This window comes from Triticum urartu, chromosome 6A (assembly GCF_056163025.1).
Source record: "Triticum urartu cultivar PI428250 chromosome 6A, HENAU_Tu73, whole genome shotgun sequence".
In the NCBI taxonomy this organism is placed as follows: domain Eukaryota; kingdom Viridiplantae; phylum Streptophyta; class Magnoliopsida; order Poales; family Poaceae; genus Triticum; species Triticum urartu.
Window position 1 is genome coordinate 75,972,855 of NC_141878.1, and position 23,285 is coordinate 75,996,139.

A 23,285-nucleotide genomic window follows, 5' to 3' on the forward strand; every position below is an offset into this window, starting at 1 on the left:
CCCACACATGCTTCTCTGTTGGCCCATGAAGGATGGCCCATTTGGTCAGCTATAGTTGTGTTGTAGGCCGAAGGGGGATTGGGCTTGGCCCATATGCTTGGCAAAGAGGGGAGTGCGGATGAGTGCTCAACAGACTACGAATGAAAATGCTGGAGTCAAATGAATGTAAGACGGGAGAGGAGACACAACATCCTTTTTAAAATAAATATAGATATAGATATAGAGAGATTGAAAAGTAAGGATGAAGATAGAGATAGAGATAGAGATAGACACATAGAAGTAGATATAGATATATAGTGGTAGTAGAGATAGAGATAGAGATAGAGAGAAGTTTTAATGCCCATTCATCTCGTCATTCAGTTGCCATTCTGTTCGAGTGTCCAAGGAAAATTAATTCCCGGACGTTGCATGCAAAGCTAGCGCGCTAGGTACAAACCACCGCTTATTATGGCAGTTACTTAATGCCGGTGGTTTAGGGAGAGATAGAAAAAAATGAGACCAACTAACCCTTGTTGGTATTTTTTTTATAGAAGAAACTCCACGAGCATCGCACGTCGGAGCCGAAACTCGAATTCGGGTGGGCTGGCAGCAAGCTCAGCTGCCCAGCCAACAAGTCGACGCCCGTCCTTAAAAATGAGACCAACCCAACGGCTAACATTCGTTGACATTTTTTTATAGGAGAAACTCCGCGAGCATCGCGTGTCCGAGCCGGGACTCGAATTCGGGTGGGCTGGCAGCAACCTCAGCTACCCAGCCAACGAGTCGACGCCTGCCTTTTTTAGTACTACATATTATGACAGTATTTTGGATATTATGGCCGTTAATCAGTACTAAGGAATAGGAGGAGTACAATGTTTCCTCACGAATTATCTTTGGGCAGATATTATGGCAATAGGAAATTGGGTGCTTCTAACGTACCACTGCTTTATGTTCCACTATTAAGGAATGGTCGAGCGGTATAAATAGAGGACCTAGACCCTTTCGTCTTCCTCGCCCAATGAAATTTAGTTCATAGTGATCTAGACATGGCGATCAAGCTTATAGCAATAACCTTTTTCTTGCTCCTCCTGGCCTTTGCCGAGTCCAGCGACAAGGGTGAACCTTCATCTTCTCGTAAGTACTAGTGCCATCTTTACCAACTTGAGGGTGTGTCAAGTCTGAATCATCTCATATAGTTTGTTATTTCCTCTAGAAAAGGATGGTTTTTTTTAAAGTGCGTATGCGGTACATTGGGATCCTCCTTCAAGTAAGTACTTGTGTTATTTTACCATGTTAAGAATGTATTAATTCTGAATAAACTCATAGTTTGTTATTTCCTGCAGAAGAAAATGCTTTTGGTGCGAGTGCTTATGCCGTTCATTGGGATCCAGATCATGCACATTCTGGTAAATACTTGTGCTACCTTGCCAAGTTGACAAATTCGTTAATTGTGAGTCATTGCCTAATTTTTAATTACTGTAGAAGAAAACGATTTTGGTGAAAGTGCTTATGCGGTGCATTGGGATCCTCCTTCTCGTAAGTACTTGTGCTACCTTGCCAACTAGAGAAATTTGTTAATTGTTAATTAACTCCTACATCGTTTTTTCCTCTACAAAAGGACAGTTTTGGTGAAAGTGCTTATGCGGTGCATTGGGATCCTCCTTCTCGTAAGTACTTGTGCTATAACTAGGCAAATTTGTTAATTGTGAATTAATTCCTAGGTTGTTATTTCCTCTAGAAAAAGACAATTTTGATGAAAGTGCGTATGCAGCACATTGGGACCCCCTTCAAGTAAGTACTTGTGCTACCTTACCATGTTGAGAATGTGTTAATTCTAAATATAAACTCATAGTTTTTATTTCCTGCAGAAGAATAAGGTTTTGGGGCAAGTCCTTATAAGGTGGATTAGAAACCAGAACATGCACCATTCGGTAAGTACTATCAAGTGGAGAATTTGTTAGTTCTAAAGCAACTCATAGTTTGCTATTTCCTGTAGAAAAAACCAATTTTGATACAAGTGCGGATGCAGTACATTGGGATCTAGATCATGCACACTCTCGTAAGTGCTTGTGCTACCATATCAAGTTGAGATTGTTTTTAATATGATGACTTAGTTTCTTTATATCCATGAACAAATATATGCATTTAATTTCCATAAATAACATCACTATGCCAATATTTTTTGTTAAACTGTTGTTTTAATTAATAACAATGCAGCTTCCTCCATTCCCGAAGCACTAGAAAAACACAGGCATGTAAAAGTTCAAACCAGCATGTTATTCCTAAAGAAGAATCTATACATCGGCACTACACTGCCTAAAGGAACAATGTTTGCACGAGATGGTACACCAAAGTCTGTTCATTTTTCCTCTACTCAGTTGGAGTCAAAGTACTTGACAACCATCCTTTCGTACTTCAAGATACCTCACGGATCGGTGAAGGCAAAGCAAATAGCTGACACCCTTCGTTCATGTGGCAAACCGGCTGACAAGCAGGAACCTCACATGTGTTTCTCATCTCGTGAAGCAATGGCAAGGTTCGCCACCAAAGTATTGGGAGTCAGCGGTTCACGAGCAGCCATTACAAGGATTCATGGGCATGAGACCTCCTGCTCCATGTACGTTGTGGAACAGATCACCCAACTCAACTGTAACGTGGTGCCATGCCAACCTATGGATTTTCCGTATGAGGTTTTTTATTGCCATCGGCCCAAAGACGTGCAATCTTTGAGGGTGCAACTCAAGGGTTTGAAAGATGACATGCCGCGCGTGACAGCAATAGCCATGTGTCACATGAACACATCTAATTGGGACACACAGTACTTTGAGCTATTAGACGGAGAGCGCGGTGAACCTATTTTCCACTACATGCCTACCAATTATGTCATGTTCTATTAGATATATTTAAAGTTGCTGCTAAACTATGTAATCTTGTTATCTAATCAATAAAGCATGCCGATGGGCCAGACTTTTGTTAAAAAATACTTAATCACCACCGAATTTTGAGAGTCTTTCGATTTCTACCGACCAATATTTTCTTTTATTCCATCCCAAATAACTCTAATTTCATTACCTATGATGCTGCACTTGAGCATCATTATTTTTCACCGCGTTCACACGGACGAGCCATTCCTGGCTTCTGCCGCTCCACCACTGGTCAATGAGAGGCAGATCTGTGCCATGTCGATCGTCCCTGGTAAAGGAGAGATGGACCAGCTTCATCCCGGTTGCTGTTGCAGGAATGACTTCAGGAGAAGGGGTCACTGCTAGGTGCTAGCCCATGATCGGTCCTCCTAACCATCCTCGAAACCACCTATACTCCATGGTGTGGCACTGTTGGAGAATAGAGAGAGGGAGAGGCGTAGTCGAGAGAGACGGGGTAGAAAGGGGCTGAGAGTGAGGGGCTTCTATTATGTGTCTTTCTACCGATTTGGAGGAACAACTGCGTTCTCGATCTGAGGGTTATATTCCCTTTTACGGAATGGGTGCCCTCAGATTCTCTTTCCCAACCAAACACAAGAACAGGTGCCTGGGCAGAACAGTCCCGTTACTTTCCATGTGATTTCACCAACCGAATAGACCTTTAGATACTATTGGGAAGCGCAGATTGACGTGCATTGCCCATAGAAGCGATGCGCAAACCACAATGAATAATCAAGTGAAAGGTCGATAAGTTTTAACAAGCATTAATTATACATATAAAGATAATTTTTGGCATTACATAAGTATGACTACACATTACATCATTACATATAGTTCTGTTTTAGACAAATTGTTTTTTTGTTGCATAGTGTGCTTATTTTAACATTTTTATGGATTGTATCGGGAGGGGGGGGGGGTATAAGTCATGGAGATGATAGAATACGATAGGTATTATGTAAGAACAATTATTAATCTTGCTTTAACAATACCCAAGTTAAGGATATATTTTATTATACTAATGGATCTCATGAGGTTTTGTTGAGTTTTATGTGACTGAAGTTTTCAACTTTTGGGTGAGATGACGATATAAGAAAAATAAGGAGTGATTAGAGCGTAAGCTTGGGGATGCCTAAGGCACCCCAAGGTAATATTCAAGGAAGATCCAAGCATCTAAGTTTGGGGATGCCCCGGAAGGCATCATCTCTTTCATCTTCAATATATCGGTAATATTACTTGGAGCTATATTTTTATTCATCACATGATATGTGTTTGCCTTGGAGCTTTGGGTGTTTTTGTTTTTTTATATGCTTGTTTCCACAATCATTGTTTCGTGATCATACCGAGACACACCTTCATCACAATTTATAGAATTCTCATTATCCTTCACTTATATCTCTTAAGTTAAGGCAATTACTCATGTGCTTCACTTATATCTCTTGAGCACGGCTGAAAGATCGTGGATATCGCCTAGAGGGGGGGTGAATAGGCGCTTTAAAATAATTACGGTTTAGGCTTGAACAAATGCGGAATAAACCTAGCGGTTAATTTGCCAAGCATAAAACCTAAAACAACTAGGCTCACCTATCTGCACCAACAACTTATGCTAAGCAAGATAAGAAACTATGTGATAGCAAGATATATGACAAAGAACAATATGGCTATCATAAAGTAAAGTGCATAAGTAAAGGGCTCGGGTAAGAGATAACCGAGGCACGCGGAGACGACGATGTATCCCGAAGTTCACACCCTTGCGGATGCTAATCTCCGTTTGGAGCGGTGTGGAGGCACAATGCTCCCCAAGAAGCCACTAGGGCCACCGTAATCTCCTCACGCCCTCGCACAATGCAAGATGCCGTGATTCCACTAAGGGACCCTTGAGGGCAGTCACCGAACCCGTACAAATGGCAACCCTTGGGGGCGGTCACCGAACCCGTACACTTTGGCAACCCTTGGGGGCGGTCACCGGTACCCGTCAAATTGCTCGGGGCGATCTCCACAACCTAATTGGAGACCCCGACGCTTGCCCGGAGCTTTGCACCACAATGATTGAGCTCCGAACACCAACAACCATCTAGGGCGCCCAAGCACCCAAGAGGAACAAGCTCAAGGGTACCAAGCACCCAAGAGTAATAAGCTTCTCAACTTGTAACTTCCACGTATCACGTGGAGAACTCAAACCGATGCACAAATGCAATGGCAAGGGCACATGGAGTGCCCAAGTCCTTCTCTCCCAAATCCCACCAAAGCAACTAATGTTAGGGAGGAAAATGAGAGGAAGAACAAGAAAGAGAACACCAAGAACTCCAAGATCTAGATCCAAGGGGTTCCCCTCACATAGAGGAGAAAGTGATTGGTGGAATTGTGGATCTAGATCTCCTCTCTCTTTTCCCTCAAAAACTAGCAAGAATCCATGGAGGGATTGAGAGTTAGCAAGCTCGAAGAAGGTCAACAATGGGGGAAGAACACGAGCTCAAAATATAAGGTTCAATGGGGAAGAAGACCCCCTTTTATAGGAGGGGGAAAATCCAACCGTTATGCTCATAGCCCGCACAGAGCGGTACTACCGCTCCAAGGAGCGGTACTACCGCTAGGGCGGAAGTACCCCTTTGAAAAACAACAGCGAGGAGGCAAAAGGCCAGAAGAACCGCCGGAGCGGTACTACCGCTCGTCCTCACGGTACTACCGCTCGACCTCACGGTACTACCGCAAATGGTAGCGGTACTACTGCTTGCGAGCGGTACTAAAAAAATACATCCGGGCCTACCACCGCAAGACTTGAGACGAGTTTTTGGTCCGGAGCGGTACTACCGTTGTAGGAGCCGCGGTAGTACTTCTCTGGAGCGGTAGTAAAAAATTACATCCGCTCCAATTCATGGTAGTACCGCTGCAGCCTTTTCAGAACACCAAAACTGCCACAACTTTTGCAAACGGACTCCGAATTCGATGAAACCAAGTTTGTTGGAAAGCTAGCGAGAAGGTCTAACACAATCTTCAAAGAAATATCAATAAGAAGCAAATGAGAAAAGGCCCATAAGAAAATGGTGAGAACCCTTACTCGGAAAAGACCGGTAAAACCTCCAACACCGAAAACATCATAGAAGACGCATGCGAACTCCGTTTTCGATGAAACCAAGTTTGTCATCAAGATGACCATAAGCTCTAAGACTCACAAAGAGAACTAAACAAGAACCAAGAAACATGATGCAAGGATGCAATGGTTTGAGCTCTCGACGAACGATACGATCAAGCTACTCACTTGAGAGCCCCCCTTGATAGTACGGCTATCGATCCTATAACCCGGTCTCCCAACTACCACCATGAGACCGGTAAAATAGAAAACCTATCAAGGGCAAACCTTTGCCTTGCACATGATCCACTTGAGTTAGATGATGACGATCTTGTCCTCCTCAAGATGGACCACCTTTCTTGATTGCGTTGGGTCGATGAAGACTAGATGATTGCTCCCCCATACTCCACTATGGGTGAGCCACTCTTCGGCACATCTTCACAAGTCCATTGACACCACAATGGATGGCAAGCTTCAAGCACTTGATCTCTTCGTGATTCTCCACTTGAAATTGCACACGGCAATCTTGATGACGATCACCACTTGATGTTATCCTTCCCATGGGTTGTATGATATCATCCTCTTGACGCAAGCCCATGGACACGTACCTAACCCCACATAGGCTCACATAGACCATGGGTTAGTACACAAAGTGCAATGAACAATGCTTACCATACCATGGGATCACTTGATCCCTCTCGGTACATCTTCTACTCTTTGTGAGTTGATCAACTTGATTCACTCTTGACTTAGTCTTGATGAACCTTGAATCTTTCCAACTCTCTTCGTTTGGATGATGTCTTGAAGGTAAACATGAATGATCACACAATCTTCTTCTTCAAGACATGCTTGCAATAAGCTCAACTCTCAAATGACCAATCTTTGGATAATTCCTTGAATAGCACCTTGGTCGACACAAACTCTCCTTGAAACCAACACATGTACTCTAAGAAAAGCCTATGGACAAAACCTTCAAATATAACTCAAGGAAAGCATTAGTCCATAGAGATTGTCATCAATTACCAAAACCAAACATGGGGGCACCGCATGTTCTTTCAATCTCCCCCATTTTGGTAATTGATGACAATCACTTTCACGAGAGTTTATACAAGGAATTATGCATCACCAAGCAATGCAACAACCAATAATGCATATGTATGAGATGCAAAAGCTTAGGAACAAACCAAAGCAAGGAGAAAACTCTAAAGACTTCTCCACAAAACTCTCTGAAACTTCTCCCCCATTGGCATCGATTGCCAAAATGGGCGAAAAGCTTAGAAGGCCAATATAGATTGAGTTCCTCCATAAGTTGTGTATTTCTCAACAAGAGAGAGGAATGCAATACACATATCCAACGGTAAATACTTGGAGATATTGAGGCCCAAAGATTGCTAAAGGAATGATATGCCACAAGGACATAACAAAGAGAGACACAAGCAATCAAGCAATCAAAAGATACCGATTGAAGCAAGCAATCAACGGATATCAATTGAACCAACTAGACTATATATCCTAAGAGTCACAAGAATAAAAGATATTATGATATGAGCATAGGAGTGATCTTCTAGAGAAACTAGAGAAGCTCCCCATGATTTGTGCACACATAAGAATGTTTGTATTTGGATACAAAGTGCACAAAATAGGATCATAGCTCCCCCAAAATCAATAGAAACTAACAACAAGTGCAAGAGAGCAAAAGGAAACTAAGCCTAGCACTTGCAACAAACACATGGTTGAGCAACAAGTAAAAGAGGCAACTTAAGAATGGGCTCAACCAAAAAGATGTGTGTGAGTCAAGGCAATGCACTTGAGAAGACTAATGTATGGATGAGCATTAAACATCAATAAAGTCTTGAAAAAATGAGGCAACACGGTGCAAGGCCTATCATTCCCACACACAACAAGTAAATGGGTTCACAAGCTTACTAATAAGCATATAGAGTGTTGGAAATATGCCCTAGAGGCAATAATAAAAGCATTATTATTATATTTCTTTGTTCATGATAATTGTCTTTATTCATGCTATAACTGTATTATCCAGAAATCGTAATACACGTGTGAATACATAGACCATAATATGTCCCTAGTAAGCCTCTAGTTGACTAGCTCGTTGATCAACAGATAGTCATGATTTCCTGGCTATGGACATTGGATGTCATTGATAACGGGATCACATCATTAGGAGAATGATGTGATGGACAAGACCCAATCCTAAACATAGCACAAAGATCGTGTAGTTCGTTTGCTAGAGCTTTTCCAATGTCAAGTATCTTTTCCTTTGACCATGAGATCGTGTAACTCCCGGATACCGTAGGAGTGCTTTGGGTGTATCAAACGTCACAACGTAACTGGGTGACTATAAAGGTGCATTACAGGTATCTCCGAAAGTGTCTGTTGGGTTGACACGGATCGAGACTAGGATTTGTCACTCCGGATAACGGAGAGGTATCACTGGGCCCACTCGGTAATGCATCATCATTATGAGCTCAAGGTGACCAAGTGGTTTATCACGGGATCATGCATTACGGTACGAGTAAAGTGACTTGCCGGTAACGAGATTGAACAAGGTATTGGGATACCGACGATCGAGTCTCGGGCAAGTAACATACCGATTGACAAAGGGAATTGTATACGGGGTTGATTAATCCTCGACATCGTGGTTCACCCGATGAGATCATCGTGGAGCATGTGGGAGCCATCATGGGTATCCAGATCCCGCTGTTGGTTATTGACCGGAGAGTCGTCTCGGTCATGTCTGCTTGTCTCCCGAACCCGTAGGGTCTACACACTTAAGGTTCGGTGACGCTAGGGTTATGAAGATATGTATATGCAGTAATCCGAATGTTGTTCGGAGTCCCGGATGAGATCCCGGACGTCACGAGGAGTTCCGAAATGGTCCGGAGGTAAAGAATTATATATAGGAAGTGCTGTTTCGGGCATCGGGACAAGTTTCGGGGTTATCGGTATTGTACCGGGACCACCGGAGGGGTCCCGTGGGCCCACCGGGTGGGGCCACCTGTCCCGGGGGGCCACATGGGCTGTAGGGGGTGCGCCTTGGCCTACATGGGCCAAGGGCACCAGCCCTACTAGGCCCATGCGCCTAGGGTTTCCACCAAGGAGGAGTCCAAGTGGTGGAAGGCACCCCGAGGTGCCTTGGGGGGGAGGGAAACCCTCCCCTGGCCGCCGCACCTAGGAGATCAGATCTCCTAGGCTGCGCACCACCCCCCTTGGCCCTCCTATATATAGTGGGGGAGAGGAGGGATTTCATACCTCAGCCTTTGGTGCTTCCTCTCTCCCCGTTACGTCTCTCTCTCGCGTAGTATAGGCGAAGCCCTGCTACTGTGACGCCCTGCATCCACCACCACGCCGTCGTGCTGCTGGATCTTCATCAACCTCTCTTCCCCCCTTGCTGGATCAAGAAAGGAGGAGACGTCATCCGTTCCGTACGTGTGTTGAACGCGGAGGCATCGTCCGTTCGGTGCTAAGATCATCGGTGATTTGAATCACGTCGTGTTCAACTACATCATCCCCGTTCTTTGAACGCTTCCGCTCGCGATCTACAAGGTACGTAGATGCATCTAATCACTTGTTGCTAGATGAACTCCTAGATGGATCTTGGTGAAACCGTAGGAAAATTTTTGTTTTCTGCAACGTTCCCCAACATAGAGAACCTATGCTTGTGACAACCCGCGGTGAAGATAGAAGATGAAAGCCTCATCAAGACGAGGGATACCAATTAAGATGGCAAAAGCCTCGTAAAGATAAGCATGAAGAAAATAATCTTCACCACCCAAGAGTGCATCAAGATGCAACGAGATAAGACACGCACTCAAGGCAAAAGCTTTCACGGAGCCACCAAAGAAATGACATATGAAAGACAAGGTGGTTGTGAAAGAAAGGATATCAACTATATATGCAACTTTTCTCAAGTGTATAAGATTCTAGGTAGACGAAATCATGATGATATATATCTACAAAGAAGGATGTACACCCGAAATAGTTGCAACACGAGGAACAGGATATCCACAAGGAAATCATAAATATACCAATAAGATATTTGCTTGAAAGCATAGCACATGGCTAGATATAGTCTTATTGTATACAAATGAATTCCTACTACACAACTATCAAAGACATCACAACTAGCAACATGAGATCATCATTGAGATGCTTTGAAAAAGGAAACAAGTATCACAAGATGGAATGAAAATCATGCTAAGATGCAACCTACACAAGGTTGATGCAAGAAATGTGTGCATGAAGTATATTAAGATACTTGTTACCGAGATAACATTGGAAGGATGTACTAGATACCAATTGAAGGTACAAAGTAGTTCATTGATCATCCTAGCTTGACTCCAATAAGCACATGGTGACAACACCTTCCTTGTGAGTGAGCCGAGCATCCAATGCATCCCCACTTGTTCCTAGAACAACAACACAAACAAAATGGTACCCAAACTCATTGGGACCAAAGAGTTAGAGAACCAACAATACATAGGACAAACTCCACATAAATATGTGCACATAGATACGAAAATGAATTTCATGCACATCTCATCCAATTTGAGACTTGGTGGAGTTTCCCCTATATATTGGGTCAAAGAAAGAAAGCTTGCCAAAGATACTACATGAAGTTAATATGCATGCTCAAGACTTTCAAGAACCAATACCGAAAGACAAAGAAATACCAAGGAAAGAAAAGATACCAAATGAATAAATCATCACTTGGAGGGTATCCATAATGGATACAACAAGGAATGAGATATCCATTGATATACACAAAGAAGAGACATCGAACTCCCAAAAGAGAGGATGGTTCCAAACAAACCAAGCTCTCTACAAAGTTTCATAATGGCACAAAGCACCAAAAAGAAACGGCTTGCCTTCCACAAACACACACTTGATAAGGATCACAAGATGAGTGTTTTATAGAGAATAGGATAGCTCCCCCAAGACTAGTGCATTATAGAGAATTTGCATTTGAATACAAAATGCACGAGGTGGGATCACCACTTTCACTATATCTAGAAAACACTAGACAAGGTCAAGAAATTAACAAGATCCACAAGTGGTATGGAATACAATGGGAGTTTACACAATCCTAGGCAAGAGATAAAGCAAATAAAAGCAAAGGCCAATGTAAAGATGATCAATAATTTCTACCACACATAAGTGAGTACCAATTGTCAAAAGACAAGAAGTATTTGGGAATAATTCCCGGTGGTAGATAACAAGGATATCCGACATCATCTTCACACCAAACAAAAAGCAAATTGCAACTTGTAGAGCTAACATGCCACCTAGGAACAAGATAATTTACAATATCAACTCTAGATGACAATATCTCAAATGTACACATTTTCTAGGCTAGTAATATACACGTAGCATATTACTCCCCCATAATGTGATACCAATTAAAGATAGACAAGAGGCAATTAAAGGATCCAACAAGAGATAATTAATGGACTATTTAGAATTTGAATTTCTCATGAGAAGACATACCACATAGCGACTAGATAATCTTGAAATATCAATACTAAATGGTATTAATCATGTACACACATATATAGGATTGTGAGGTGCACAAAGCACATCACTCCCCCATAATGGGATATTCCATTAATCTCTCACAAGAGCCAACTAAGATATGACCAAGATGCACAAAGGCTCAACTAACGACACACATGTACATGATGTGCAAACCAACACACACATACTTGATTGCTCAAGATAATCAAGTTGGAAGCACAACATATACAAACACATGCAAGGAACAAAGCCAAACATGCAAAGGGGCAAGTAACTTTCAATGTAAACAATTTAAGCACGAGTTACCACAAGGAGGAACATTGGATATAAGATAGAAACTTGATAATCCGAATGAATTGGCTTGAGACAATAAGAATGATGAAGTCCCCTTAATTCTTCATAATGTAGCCAAGTCTCCAATGACCTCCAACAACACCTATTGATCAAGTATGAGATAGTTGGTCCCCAACCAAGTTGAGTCCTAAGAGGTTAGTCACAATAGGCTTGGCTACCCAAATGGTTCTTTTCTTGACACCACTTTGAGCACCAACAAATTTGGCGAACACATTGCCAACCTTATCCTTCCCAAGAGAATAGACATCATCAATAATAATTGGGTTGGATAAGTTACCACTAGTGCATGAAGAAGCGAGGTGACCTTTCTCACGACATAGGTAGCAATGTCTACTCTTCACTTTCTTCTCACTTAATTTCTCAACTTGATAAGCATTAGCTTGAGTCTTCTTGGGAAGAGGCCTTTCTTCAACTTGAGGTTGAGAATGAGAGTGAACTTGTGGCCGCTTCCCTTGTTGCTTGTCACTAATGGGCTTCTTCTTCAATGGGCAAGATCTAACATGATGCCCTTCTACTTTGCACTTGAAGCAAATAATCTTGGCCGAATTCTTGACTTGTTCTTGGCCCTTCTTCTTGATCATCTTGTACTTCTTCTTCTTATTGGAGTTGAATCCAAGTCCACCTTTGTCATTGGGGGATTTTTGCACACTCAAGATATTGTTGAGTGTGGATTTGCCTTCATGACTCTTTTCCAAGTCTTTCTTCAAAGAAGTAACTTGGGCCTTGAGCTCTTTGATTTCCTCTACATGGTTAGTCTCAACACAAGTACTAGAGGAAGTATAAGCTTCATCGTTAGAGCAACAAGGCAAGAAAAGCAATTCATCACAAGATGTACCAACATGGTGAGTAGATGAATTACAAGGACTAGCACATGGCAATATAGCATTTTGACTAGAAGTAGTGCTAGTATCCACATGAGGCTCACTAGATGTTACCTTAGCAAGCATGGCCTCATGAGCTAATTTTAGCACATTATGGGATACTAGAAGATCATCATGAGAGCTTGTGAGCTTTACATGATTTTCTTCCAACATTCCATAATTGCTAGATAGCAACTCAAGTTGAGCCCTTAGCTCAACATTCTCCTTCAATATGGATGCTTCAAAAGAGATAGAGTTAGTAGCACAAGCATCATCATTAGCAACAAGAGGAGAAGACAACTTGGCAAGCTCTTTAGAATATGAAGCTTTAAGTTGAGCATGAGACTCGGTGAGTTTGATGAGCTCACTCTTAATGACCCTTGAGCCATTTTTGAGGTGCTCAAAGTCCTCAAGGAGTTTAGCATGTGCAACTTCAAGCTCCTCATTTTTAGTTTCAAAATCATTGGCCACCTCAAGAGCTCTATCACGAGATTCCCTCACTCTAGATAATTCTAGAGAAAAAGTCTCCTCAAGAGATTCCTTGGTGGTTTGTTCAAGTTCAAGAGCTTGAGAGAGGTCCGCAATTTCATTTGCGTAATCACGCTCATAACCTTCCATTTTATCAATGGTGACCTCATGCTCCTCAAGACGAGATTCCAACTCATCAATATACTTCTTGCCCTCAATGGCAATGGACATGATTTCCATGAAGTTGGAACGAGCAATTTTATTTTTATGAAGAGCTTTAAAAACTATTTCCCCCTTAATTTTTAAGGAGGCAACATTATCATTCTCTTCATCATAATCAACATCATCATCACTCTTGCCATCATCACAAGATATATTGGGATTCAAAGTGGGAGATACCTTTGAAGCCTTGGCCATAAGGCAAAATGCAATAGATGATGATGAAGGATCCGTTGAAGCACCATTCAAGACCACATCTTGTTCCATGGGGTGTTGGGTTTCCGCCACATTGTTAGCACAACAATTCAAGGACATATATGCATTTTTATCATGGCAACAAGACATACTAAACATATCATCATGGGGTTTAGTCAAGCAATTTCTACATGATATGCAAAGACTATCAACACAAGCATGTGAAACATTTTGAGTGCTCGAAGTGTTAAAGCCCAAAGAAGGAGCATTGCAATAAGATAGTGATGAAGGATCATCCACAATAAACATACTATCAACATTGCAATGACCAACACTACTCACCATATCATTACCTTGTGGCAAGCCACATGTAGGTGAAGTAGAAGAAGTTGAGAAGACTATACGGCCAGATGTGGAGGAGGAACAATCATCCCCACAAAACTTGGACATGCCATATTTATCTTGAAGCTTTGTCCACAACTCATGAGCATCCCGGAACGGCATGAGTTGAAATATAACTACATTGCTCAAAGCATCAAAAAGCACATTAGAAGCTTGAGCATTGAGATAAGAGTTTTTCTCATCCTCTAAAGATAATCTTTGGGGATCCTTCGGAGGAGAAAAACCCATATCTACAATTCGCTCTAAATTTGGGTCCATGACCCTAAAGAGATTAAGCATGCGAATTACCCAAACATAAAAATTTGTGCCATCGAAACTAAGAGTGTCAGAGAATCATAATCCCCTAGTCGACATCCTTACTCTCTAGGCGGTTAAGCCTAACAAAGAGAGACGAGGCTCTGATACCAATTGAAAGATCGTGGATATCGCCTAGAGGGGGGGTGAATAGGCGCTTTAAAATAATTACGGTTTAGACTTGAACAAATGCGGAATAAACCTAGCGGTTAATTTTCCAAGCATAAAACCTAAAACAACTAGGCTCACCTATCTGCACCAACAACTTATGCTAAGCAAGATAAGAAACTATGTGATAGCAAGATATATGACAAAGAACAATATGGCTATCACAAAGTAAAGTGCATAAGTACAGGGCTCGGGTAAGAGATAACCGAGGCACGCGGAGACGACGATGTATCCCGAAGTTCACACCCTTGCGGATGCTAATCTCCGTTTGGAGCGGTGTGGAGGCACAATGCTCCCCAAGAAGCCACTAGGGCCACCGTAATCTCCTCACGCCCTCGCACAATGCAAGATGCCGTGATTCCACTAAGTGACCCTTGAGGGCGGTCACCGAACCCGTAAAAATGGCAACCCTTGGGGGCGGTCACCGAACCCGTACACTTTGGCAACCCTTGGGGCGGTCACCGGTACCCGTCAAATTGCTCGGGGCGATCTCCACAACCTAATTGGAGACCCCGACGCTTGCCCGGAGCTTTGCACCACAATGATTGAGCTCCGAACACCAACAACCGTCTAGGGCGCCCAAGCACCCAAGAGGAACAAGCTCAAGGGTACCAAGCACCCAAGAGTAATAAGCTTCTCAACTTGTAACTTCCACGTATCACGTGGAGAACTCAAACCGATGCACAAATGCAATGGCAAGGGCACACGGAGTGCCCAAGTCCTTCTCTCCCAAATCCCACCAAAGCAACTAATGTTAGGGAGGAAAATGAGAGGAAGAACAAGAAAGAGAACACCAAGAACTCCAAGATCTAGATCCAAGGGGTTCCCCTCACATAGAGGAGAAAGTGATTGGTGGAATTGTGGATCTAGATCTCCTCTCTCTTTTCCCTCAAAAACTAGCAAGAATCCATGGAGGGATTGCGAGTTAGCAAGCTCGAAGAAGGTCAACAATGGGGGAAGAACACGAGCTCAAAAGATAAGGTTCAATGGGGAAGAAGACCCCCTTTTATAGGAGGGGGAAAATCCAACTGTTATGCTCATAGCCCGCACAGAGCGGTACTACCGCTCCAAGGAGCGGTACTACCGCTAGGGCGGAAGTACCCCTTTGAAAAACAACAGCGAGGAGGCAAAAGGCCAGAAGAACCGCCGGAGCGGTACTACCGCTCGTCCTCACGGTACTACCGCTCGACCTCACGGTACTACCGCAAATGGTAGCGGTACTACTGCTTGCGAGCGGTACTAAAAAAATACATCCGGGCCTACCACCGCAAGACTTGGGACGAGTTTTTGGTCCGGAGAGGTACTACCGCTGTAGGAGCCGCGGTAGTACTGCTCTGGAGCGGTAGTAAAAAAATTACATCCGCTCCAATTCGCGGTAGTACCGCTGCAGCCTTTTCAGAACACCAAAACTGCCACAACTTTTGCAAACGGACTCCGAATTCGATGAAACCAAGTTTGTTGGAAAGCTAGCGACAAGGGCTAACACAATCTTCAAAGAAATATCAATAAGAAGCAAATGAGAAAAGTCCCATAAGAAAATGGTGAGAACCCTTACTCGGAAAAGACCGGTAAAACCTCCAACACCGAAAACATCATAGAAGACGCATGCGAACTCCGTTTTCGATGAAACCAAGTTTGTCATCAAGATGACCATAAGCTCTAAGACTCACAAAGAGAACCAAACAAGAACCAAGAAACATGATGCAAGGATGCAATGGTTTGAGCTCTCGACGAACGATAGGATCAAGCTACTCACTTGAGAGCCCCCCTTGATAGTACGGCTATCGATCCTATAACCCGGTCTCCCAACTACCACCATGAGACCGGTAAAATAGAAAACCTATGAAGGGCAAATATTTTCCTTGCACATGATCCACTTGAGTTAGATGATGACGATCTTGTCTTCCTCAAGATGGATCACCTTTCTTGATTGCGTTGGGTCGATGAAGACTAGATGATTGCTCCCCCATACTCCACTATGGGTGAGCCACTCTTCGGCACATCTTCACAAGTCCATTGACACCATAATGGATGGCAAGCTTCAAGCACTTGATCTCTTCGTGATTCTCCACTTGAAATTGCACACGGAAATCTTGATGACGATCACCACTTGATGTCATCCTTCCCATGGGTTGTATGATATCATCCTCTTGACGCAAGCCCATGGACACGTACCTAACCCCACATAGATTCTCACATAGACCATGGGTTAGTACACAAAGTGCAATGAACAATGCTTACCATACCATGGGATCACTTGATCCCTCTCGGTACATCTTCTACTCTTTGTGAGTTGATCAGCTTGATTCAGTCTTGACTTAGTCTTGATCAACCTTGAATCTTTCCAACTCTCTTCGTTTGGATGATGTCTTGAAGGTAAACATGAATGATCACACAATCTTCTTCTTCAAGACATGCTTGCAATAAGATCAACTCTCAAATGACCAATCTTTGGATAATTCCTTGAATAGCATCTTGGTCGACACAAACTCTCCTTGAAACCAACACATGTAGTCCAAGAAAAGCCTATGGACAAAACCTTCAAATATAACTCAAGGAAAGCATTAGTCCCTAGAGATTGTCATCAATTACCAAAACCAAACATGGGGGCACCGCATGTTCTTTCAACGGCGATATATATATTTTATAGAAATCATTTGCACTCTCTTGCTTCACTTATATCATTCTGAGAGTTAACTTGGAAGTGATAATTTGCATGAGTCATATATGTTTGTTGGCCCAAAAATAGTAAGTATACAAGGGTGGTATGTTAAAAACTAGCATGTAGATCGATCAGTATGTTGCGTTTCATAAACGACATCAAGGTTATAATATGAAGGTTTGCTAGTTGATAATTTTGGTTCAGTAAAAATGTTGATGTTAAGGCTTGTGATTTCCCACTCATTAAAGTGTCGGTTTTAACATGGCTAGGAAGTTGGAGCGTAATCTATCCTAGATTGATATCCATTGTGTTGGTCGGATCGGGGGGGTGTGAGGGTAACTCCTCCCAACCTTCCTCCTAGGGGCATGCGAGTAATTAATGCTTTGCTTTGAGGGATTATAGATTTTATTTTCACGAATACGCAAAGCTTGCATATCATTCATTGATAGAAGGAGTTAGAGTGAGTACAGATAGAGGTACAACACACTACATGAATGCAAGAAGACAAGGGCCGGCTACACGAGTGAAAGCACAAGTGCTCCCTGGGTGATTTTGGTAATTAATGTCAACATATCTCTTGTTGGACTAATGCTTCTACGTAGTATGTTTCAGATAAGTTCAACAATGGAGTGGCATGGACTAGAGGATGTGGAACCCCTTCAAGATGCTGAGGACAAAGGATTGGCTCAAGCTCAAAGATCAGGACTCTACATTTTATTTTAGTGATCCAAGATCACACTGAGTCCATAGGAAAGCCAATACTATTAAGAGGGGATGAGGTGTTGCTCAATGACTTGCTTGCTCAAAGTGCTTAGTGATATGCTCCAAAGCCCTCAACCACTTTCTCATATCCACATATGTCCCAAACCAATAGTCAAACTTGGCCCCACCGAAACTTTCTATCCGGTGCCACCGAGTTCAGTTGACATAGCCACTGCCAAAAACCCTAATCAATTCGGTCTCACCGATGGGATCTCGGTCTCACCGAGATGGGCTTGCAAACTCTCTGTTGCCTGTTGCAATAATTTCGGTCCCACCGAGACATGCAATCGGTCCCACCGAGTTTGCTCGGCCAACTCTCTGTTTTGCTTATTACCCAAATCGGTCCCACCGAGTTTGTGTAATCGGTCAAACCGAGATGAGGCTTTACCCTAACCCTAGCACATCGGTCCCACCGACTCGATTACGTCAGTCCCACCGAAATGCCTAACGGTCACATTTTGAACTAAATCGGTCTGACCGAGTTTCATGATTCGGTCCCACCGAGTTTGGTGATTTGTGTGTAACAGTTAGATTTTGTGTGGAGGCTATTTATACCCCTCCACCCACTCTTCATTCGTGGAGAGATCCATCAGAACATGCCTACACTTCCAACATACATTTTCTGAGAGAGAACCACCTACACTTGTGTTGAGGTCAAGATATTCCATTCCAACCACATAAATCTTGATCTCTAGCCTTCCCCAAGTTGCTTTCCACTCAAATCATCTTTCCACCAAATCCAATTCCTGTGAGAGAGATTTGAGTGTTGGGGAGACTATCATTTGAAGCACAAGAGCAAGGAGTTCATCATCAACACACCATTTGTTACCTCTTGGAGAGTGGTGTCTCCTAGATTGGCTAGGTGTCACTTGGGAGCCTCCGTCAAGATTGTGGAGTTGAACCAAGGAGTTTGTAAGGGCAAGGAGATGGCCTACTTCGTGAAGATCTACCCGAGTGAGGCAAGTCCTTCGTGGGCGACGACCATGGTGGGATAGACAAGGTTGCTTCTTCGTGGACTCTTCGTGGGTGGAGCCCTTCGTGGACTCGCGCAACCATTACCCTTAGTGGGTTGAAGTCTCCATCAACGTGGATGTACGATAGCACCACATATCGGAACCACGCCAAAAATCTCCGTGTCTCCAATTGCGTTTGCACACTCCAATCCCATCCCTTTACATTCTTGCAACTTGCATGCTTTACTTTCCGCTGCTCATATACTCTTGTCATGCTTGCTAGATATGTATGGTTAATGTTTAAACTTGTGCCAAAACTCTATTTAAACCTAAAGAAATTAAAAACTGCAACTTTTTTTGATTAAAGTCTATTCACCCCCCTCTAGACTCCACTTCTTGATCCTTTCAATTGGTATCAGAGCTTTGGTTTCCATTGCTTCGGTTTAATCACCATTGGAGGAAGGTGGATGGGTCTACGTTGGGGAGTGTTAGACGTAGAGTGCCTATTCTTGATGGAGAGTTCTTTCATGAGTGGAAAAATGAGATGCTTGAGATTTTCAATGAATATCATTTGACCAAGTACATTACTACTCCTTGTGCTCGCATTGTTGATCCTTTGCATCCTACCCTTGATGAATCTATTGACATGATCCGTAATCTTAGAACGGTCAATTTAATCACTAGAGGTTTTCCTAGAAACTTTCTTGCTAGCTTGCCTACTTTTGATTGTGCCTACACCTTATGGAGATTCCTTGAAGAACGATTCCCAAATTATTCCTTGAAAATTCTAGATGAGATTCTTCATAAGTCTATTGCCTTGAGTAAGATGAGTTCTAATGATCCCAAGTTCGGTGATTGCTTATTTGAGCTTACTAATCTTACGAGTGCAAAAGGAGATGTTGGAATTATTAGCAATATCATTTCCGAAGTCATTAGAATCCATAGAGATGAACATTGTTACGGTCATACTTCTAATGAATTACCCTCTCTAGGAGTTGATCCATCACATGACGATGTTGAACATGGATACTATGATGAGGATGATGATAGTGACCATGATCTTGATGATGCGATGAGACACTTTGGTCTTATGGCTAATCTTTGCGGCTACATGGCTGGAGGAAAGGAATGGGTCCTTGATAGTGGATGTACTGATCATATGACCGGAGACAAAGATATGTTTCGTGAGCTTGCTGAAAACGACGACCCTCGAAAGTATGTCACTTTTAGTGATAACTGAAAGGGTAAGGTGGTTGGCCTCGGTAAGGTGGCCATCTCACATGATAGCTCCATACAAAACGTCATGCTCGTTGAATCTCTTGGGTACAATTTACTTTCAGTATCTAGACTTGCTGATTTCGTTTTCAATGTCCTATTTACTAAAGTAGATTGCCAAGTGTTTTGAAGAGACAATCATAAAATGGTCTTTACCGGTATACGTAGAGGTGATCTTTACATTGTTGATTTCACTAAAAAGGCTCGACCTAGAACTTGCTTAATTGCTAAATCTTCTAAAGGCTGGTTGTGGCATAGAAGGCTAGGTCATGTGGGCATGCGAAATCTTGATAAGCTTATTAAAGGTGATCATATCCTTGGAGTAAAAGATGTCATATTTGACAAGGATAGACTTTGTAGTGCTTGTCAGGTAGGAAAACAAGTTGGAGGGAGTCACCCCGTGAAGAACATCATGACCACGAGAAGACCGCTCGAGCTACTTCACATGGATCTCTTTGGTCCCAATGCCTACAAGAGTCTCGGTGGTAACTCATTTGGTCTAGTCATAGTCGATGATTTTTCAAGATTTACATGGGTGTTCTTTCTTGATGACAAATCGCAGGTCCAAAAGATCTTCAAAAACTTCGCTAGGAAGGCCCAATATCAATTTGAAGTGAAGATCAAGAAGGTTCGGAGCGACAACGGAATGGAGTTCAAGAACGCAAATGTGGATACCTTTCTTCACCAAGAGGGGTTTTCACACGAGTTCTCGTCTACGTACACACCTCAACAAAATGGAGTTGTTGAGAGAAAGAACCAGACTCTTATTGAGATGGCAAGAACTATGCTTGATGAGTACAAGACTCCAAAACACTTTTGGGCGGAAGCGGTTGAGACAGCTTGTCATGCAACAAATCGCTTGTATCTTCACAAGCTACTCGGCAAGACGGCATATGAGCTCCTCACTGGTAACAAATCCCAAGTTGGATACTTTCAAGTATTCGGCTCAAAGTGCTACATTCTTGATAAGCATCGTCGTTCTAAATTTGCTCCTAAATCTCATGAAGGTTTCCTACTTGGTTATGGCTCAAACTCCCACACTTACCGTGTCTACAACAATTTCACCCGAAAGGTTGAAGAGACAGTAGATGTGAAGTTTGATGAATCTAACAGCTCGCAAGTAGAGCAATTGCCAATTGATGTAGGAGACAAAGACCCTTCGGAAGCAATCTAAGACTTGTCTATTGGCAAGATTCATCCAACGGAGGTGAAGGAGAGTACCTCATCCGTCCAAGTGGAAGCTTCCATCTCACGACAAGGTGAACCAAGAGTTGATACGAAAGCATCCACAAGTGGGACACACCAAGATGAACATCAACAACCTTCTTCTCCACCACGACAAGAGAACGACAACGTCAACAATGAAGAAGGCCAAGAAGAAGAACAAGATGAAGATGATGTTCCACCCCGAGCCAAGCAAAAGCTCCCACGAGTTCGAGCAAGAGTCGCCAAAGACCACCTCGTCAAGCAAATCTACAATGATACCCAAACCGGGAGAATCACTCGCTCTAAAACTCGTTTGGCTAACTTTTGTGAACATTATTCATTCATCTCTAGCATTGAACCTATGAAGGTTGAAGAAGCATTAGAAGATCCAGATTGGATAAACGCCATGCATGAAGAGTTACACAACTTTGAGAGAAATCAAGTGTGGACATTGGTTGAGAAGCCCGACAACAACCACAATATCATCGGTACCAAATGGGTGTTTCGCAACAAGCAAGATGAAGATGGACAAGTTGTTCGCAACAAAGCATGTCTAGTCGCCCAAGGCTACACTCAAGTCGAAGGTATGGACTATGGTGAGACATATGCCCCCGTTGCTAGACTTGAGTCCATTCGCATCTTACTTGCTTATGATAATCACTATGATATCACCTTGTACCAAATGGACATTAAAAGTGCTTTTTTAAATGGTGAAATTGAGGAGGAATTTTATGTTATGAAACCTCCCGGCTTTGTCAATCCTAAGAAACCTAATCATGTTTACAAACTTCACAAAGATCTTTATGGTCTTAAACAAGCTCCTAGGGTATGGTATAAATGCTTGACCAAGTTCTTTATTGAAAAAGTCTTTGAAATTGGAAAATAGATTCTACTCTTCTTACTAAAAGGGTTAATGGAGAACTATTTGTGTGCCAAATTTATGTTGATGATATTATATTTGGTTCGACTAACCCTCATTTTAGTGAGAAGTTTGGAAAGCTAATGTCAGAGAAGTTTGAGATGTCTATGATGAGTGAGCTCAAATTCTTTGTTGGTTTGCAAATCAAGCAAACTAAGGAAGGTACCTTTGTTTCTCAAACAAAGTACACCAAGGACTTATTCAAGAAGTTCAATATGCAAGAATGCAAAGGTATGAAAACACCCATGCCTACTAGTGGACATCTTGACTTGACTAAGGACGGTGAATCGGTTGATCAAAAAGTTTACCGCTCTATGATTGGTTCATTGTTATATCTATGTGCCTCTTGTCCCGATATTATGCTAAGTGTGTGCACGTGTGCACGATATCAAGTAGCTCCTAAAGAATGTCATCTTAAGGCTATGAAAAGGATAATGAGATACTTATTACACACACCAAATTTTGGCATTTAGTATCCTAAGAGGTCTTGACGGTGTCCTGGACTAGGGGGTACTCACCACGTCGTCTCCCGATCTATTAGATTGGGCCGAGGCCCCCATGGCCGTATACTCATGGGCCAGTTCAGACAGCTGCTGCATACAAGGAAGATTCCACAAGACTTGGCGATCAAGACAAGGACTCCACCCCATCGGTGTATTCGGCTAGGACTCTTGTTAACCTAGGCCTCTGGTGCATTATATAAACCAGGGCCAGGCTAGTCGATACAATATACAACATATATACATACAATCATACCATAGGCTAGCTTTTAGGGTTTAGCCTCTCTGATCTCGTGGTAGATCTACTCTTGTACTACCCATATCATCAATATTAATCAAGCAGGACATAGGATTTTACCTCCATCAAGAGGGCCCGAACCTGGGTAAACATCGTATTCCCTGCCTCCTGTTATCATTCGGCCTAGACGCACTGTTCAGGACCCACTACCCGAGATCCGCCGGTTTTGACACCGACATTGGTGCTTTCATTGAGAGTTCCGCTGTGTGATCGACAAAAGGATCGATGGCTCTCCTGCAGATCAACTGCGA

At 42.8% G+C, this 23,285-nt stretch overlaps 1 protein-coding gene across 3 annotated transcripts; it reads left to right on the top strand.

The window, feature by feature from the left end:
- Positions 1–572: 572 nt before the first annotated feature.
- Positions 573–2,939, top strand: LOC125516556 (BURP domain-containing protein 4-like). 3 transcript variants are annotated; one of them, XM_087528555.1, is made up of 9 exons: positions 573–1,113; positions 1,193–1,246; positions 1,323–1,385; positions 1,462–1,515; positions 1,598–1,646; positions 1,718–1,770; positions 1,848–1,910; positions 1,976–2,038; positions 2,197–2,336. In XM_087528555.1, exons 2-8 carry the CDS (start codon positions 1,199–1,201, stop codon positions 2,021–2,023), a joined length of 378 nt encoding a protein of 125 aa, XP_087384681.1. In that variant the 5' UTR covers positions 573–1,113; positions 1,193–1,198; the 3' UTR covers positions 2,024–2,038; positions 2,197–2,336. The 3 variants fall into 3 exon arrangements, with proteins under 3 accessions (XP_087384681.1, XP_087384680.1, XP_087384682.1); XM_087528554.1 differs by lacking the exons at positions 573–1,113; positions 1,193–1,246; positions 1,323–1,385 and having other exon boundaries at positions 1,489–1,515; positions 1,598–1,770; positions 1,848–2,038; positions 2,197–2,939; XM_087528556.1 differs by lacking the exons at positions 573–1,113; positions 1,193–1,246; positions 1,323–1,385; ... (1 more) ...; positions 1,598–1,646; positions 1,718–1,770 and having other exon boundaries at positions 1,895–1,910; positions 2,197–2,939.
- Positions 2,940–23,285: the final 20,346 nt, after the last annotated feature.

What these genes read in the sequence shown, in the direction of transcription:
- LOC125516556 (XM_087528554.1), top strand. Translation starts at nt 2,253, where the DNA reads ATGTTATTCCTAAAGAAGAATCTATACATCGGCACTACACTGCCTAAA.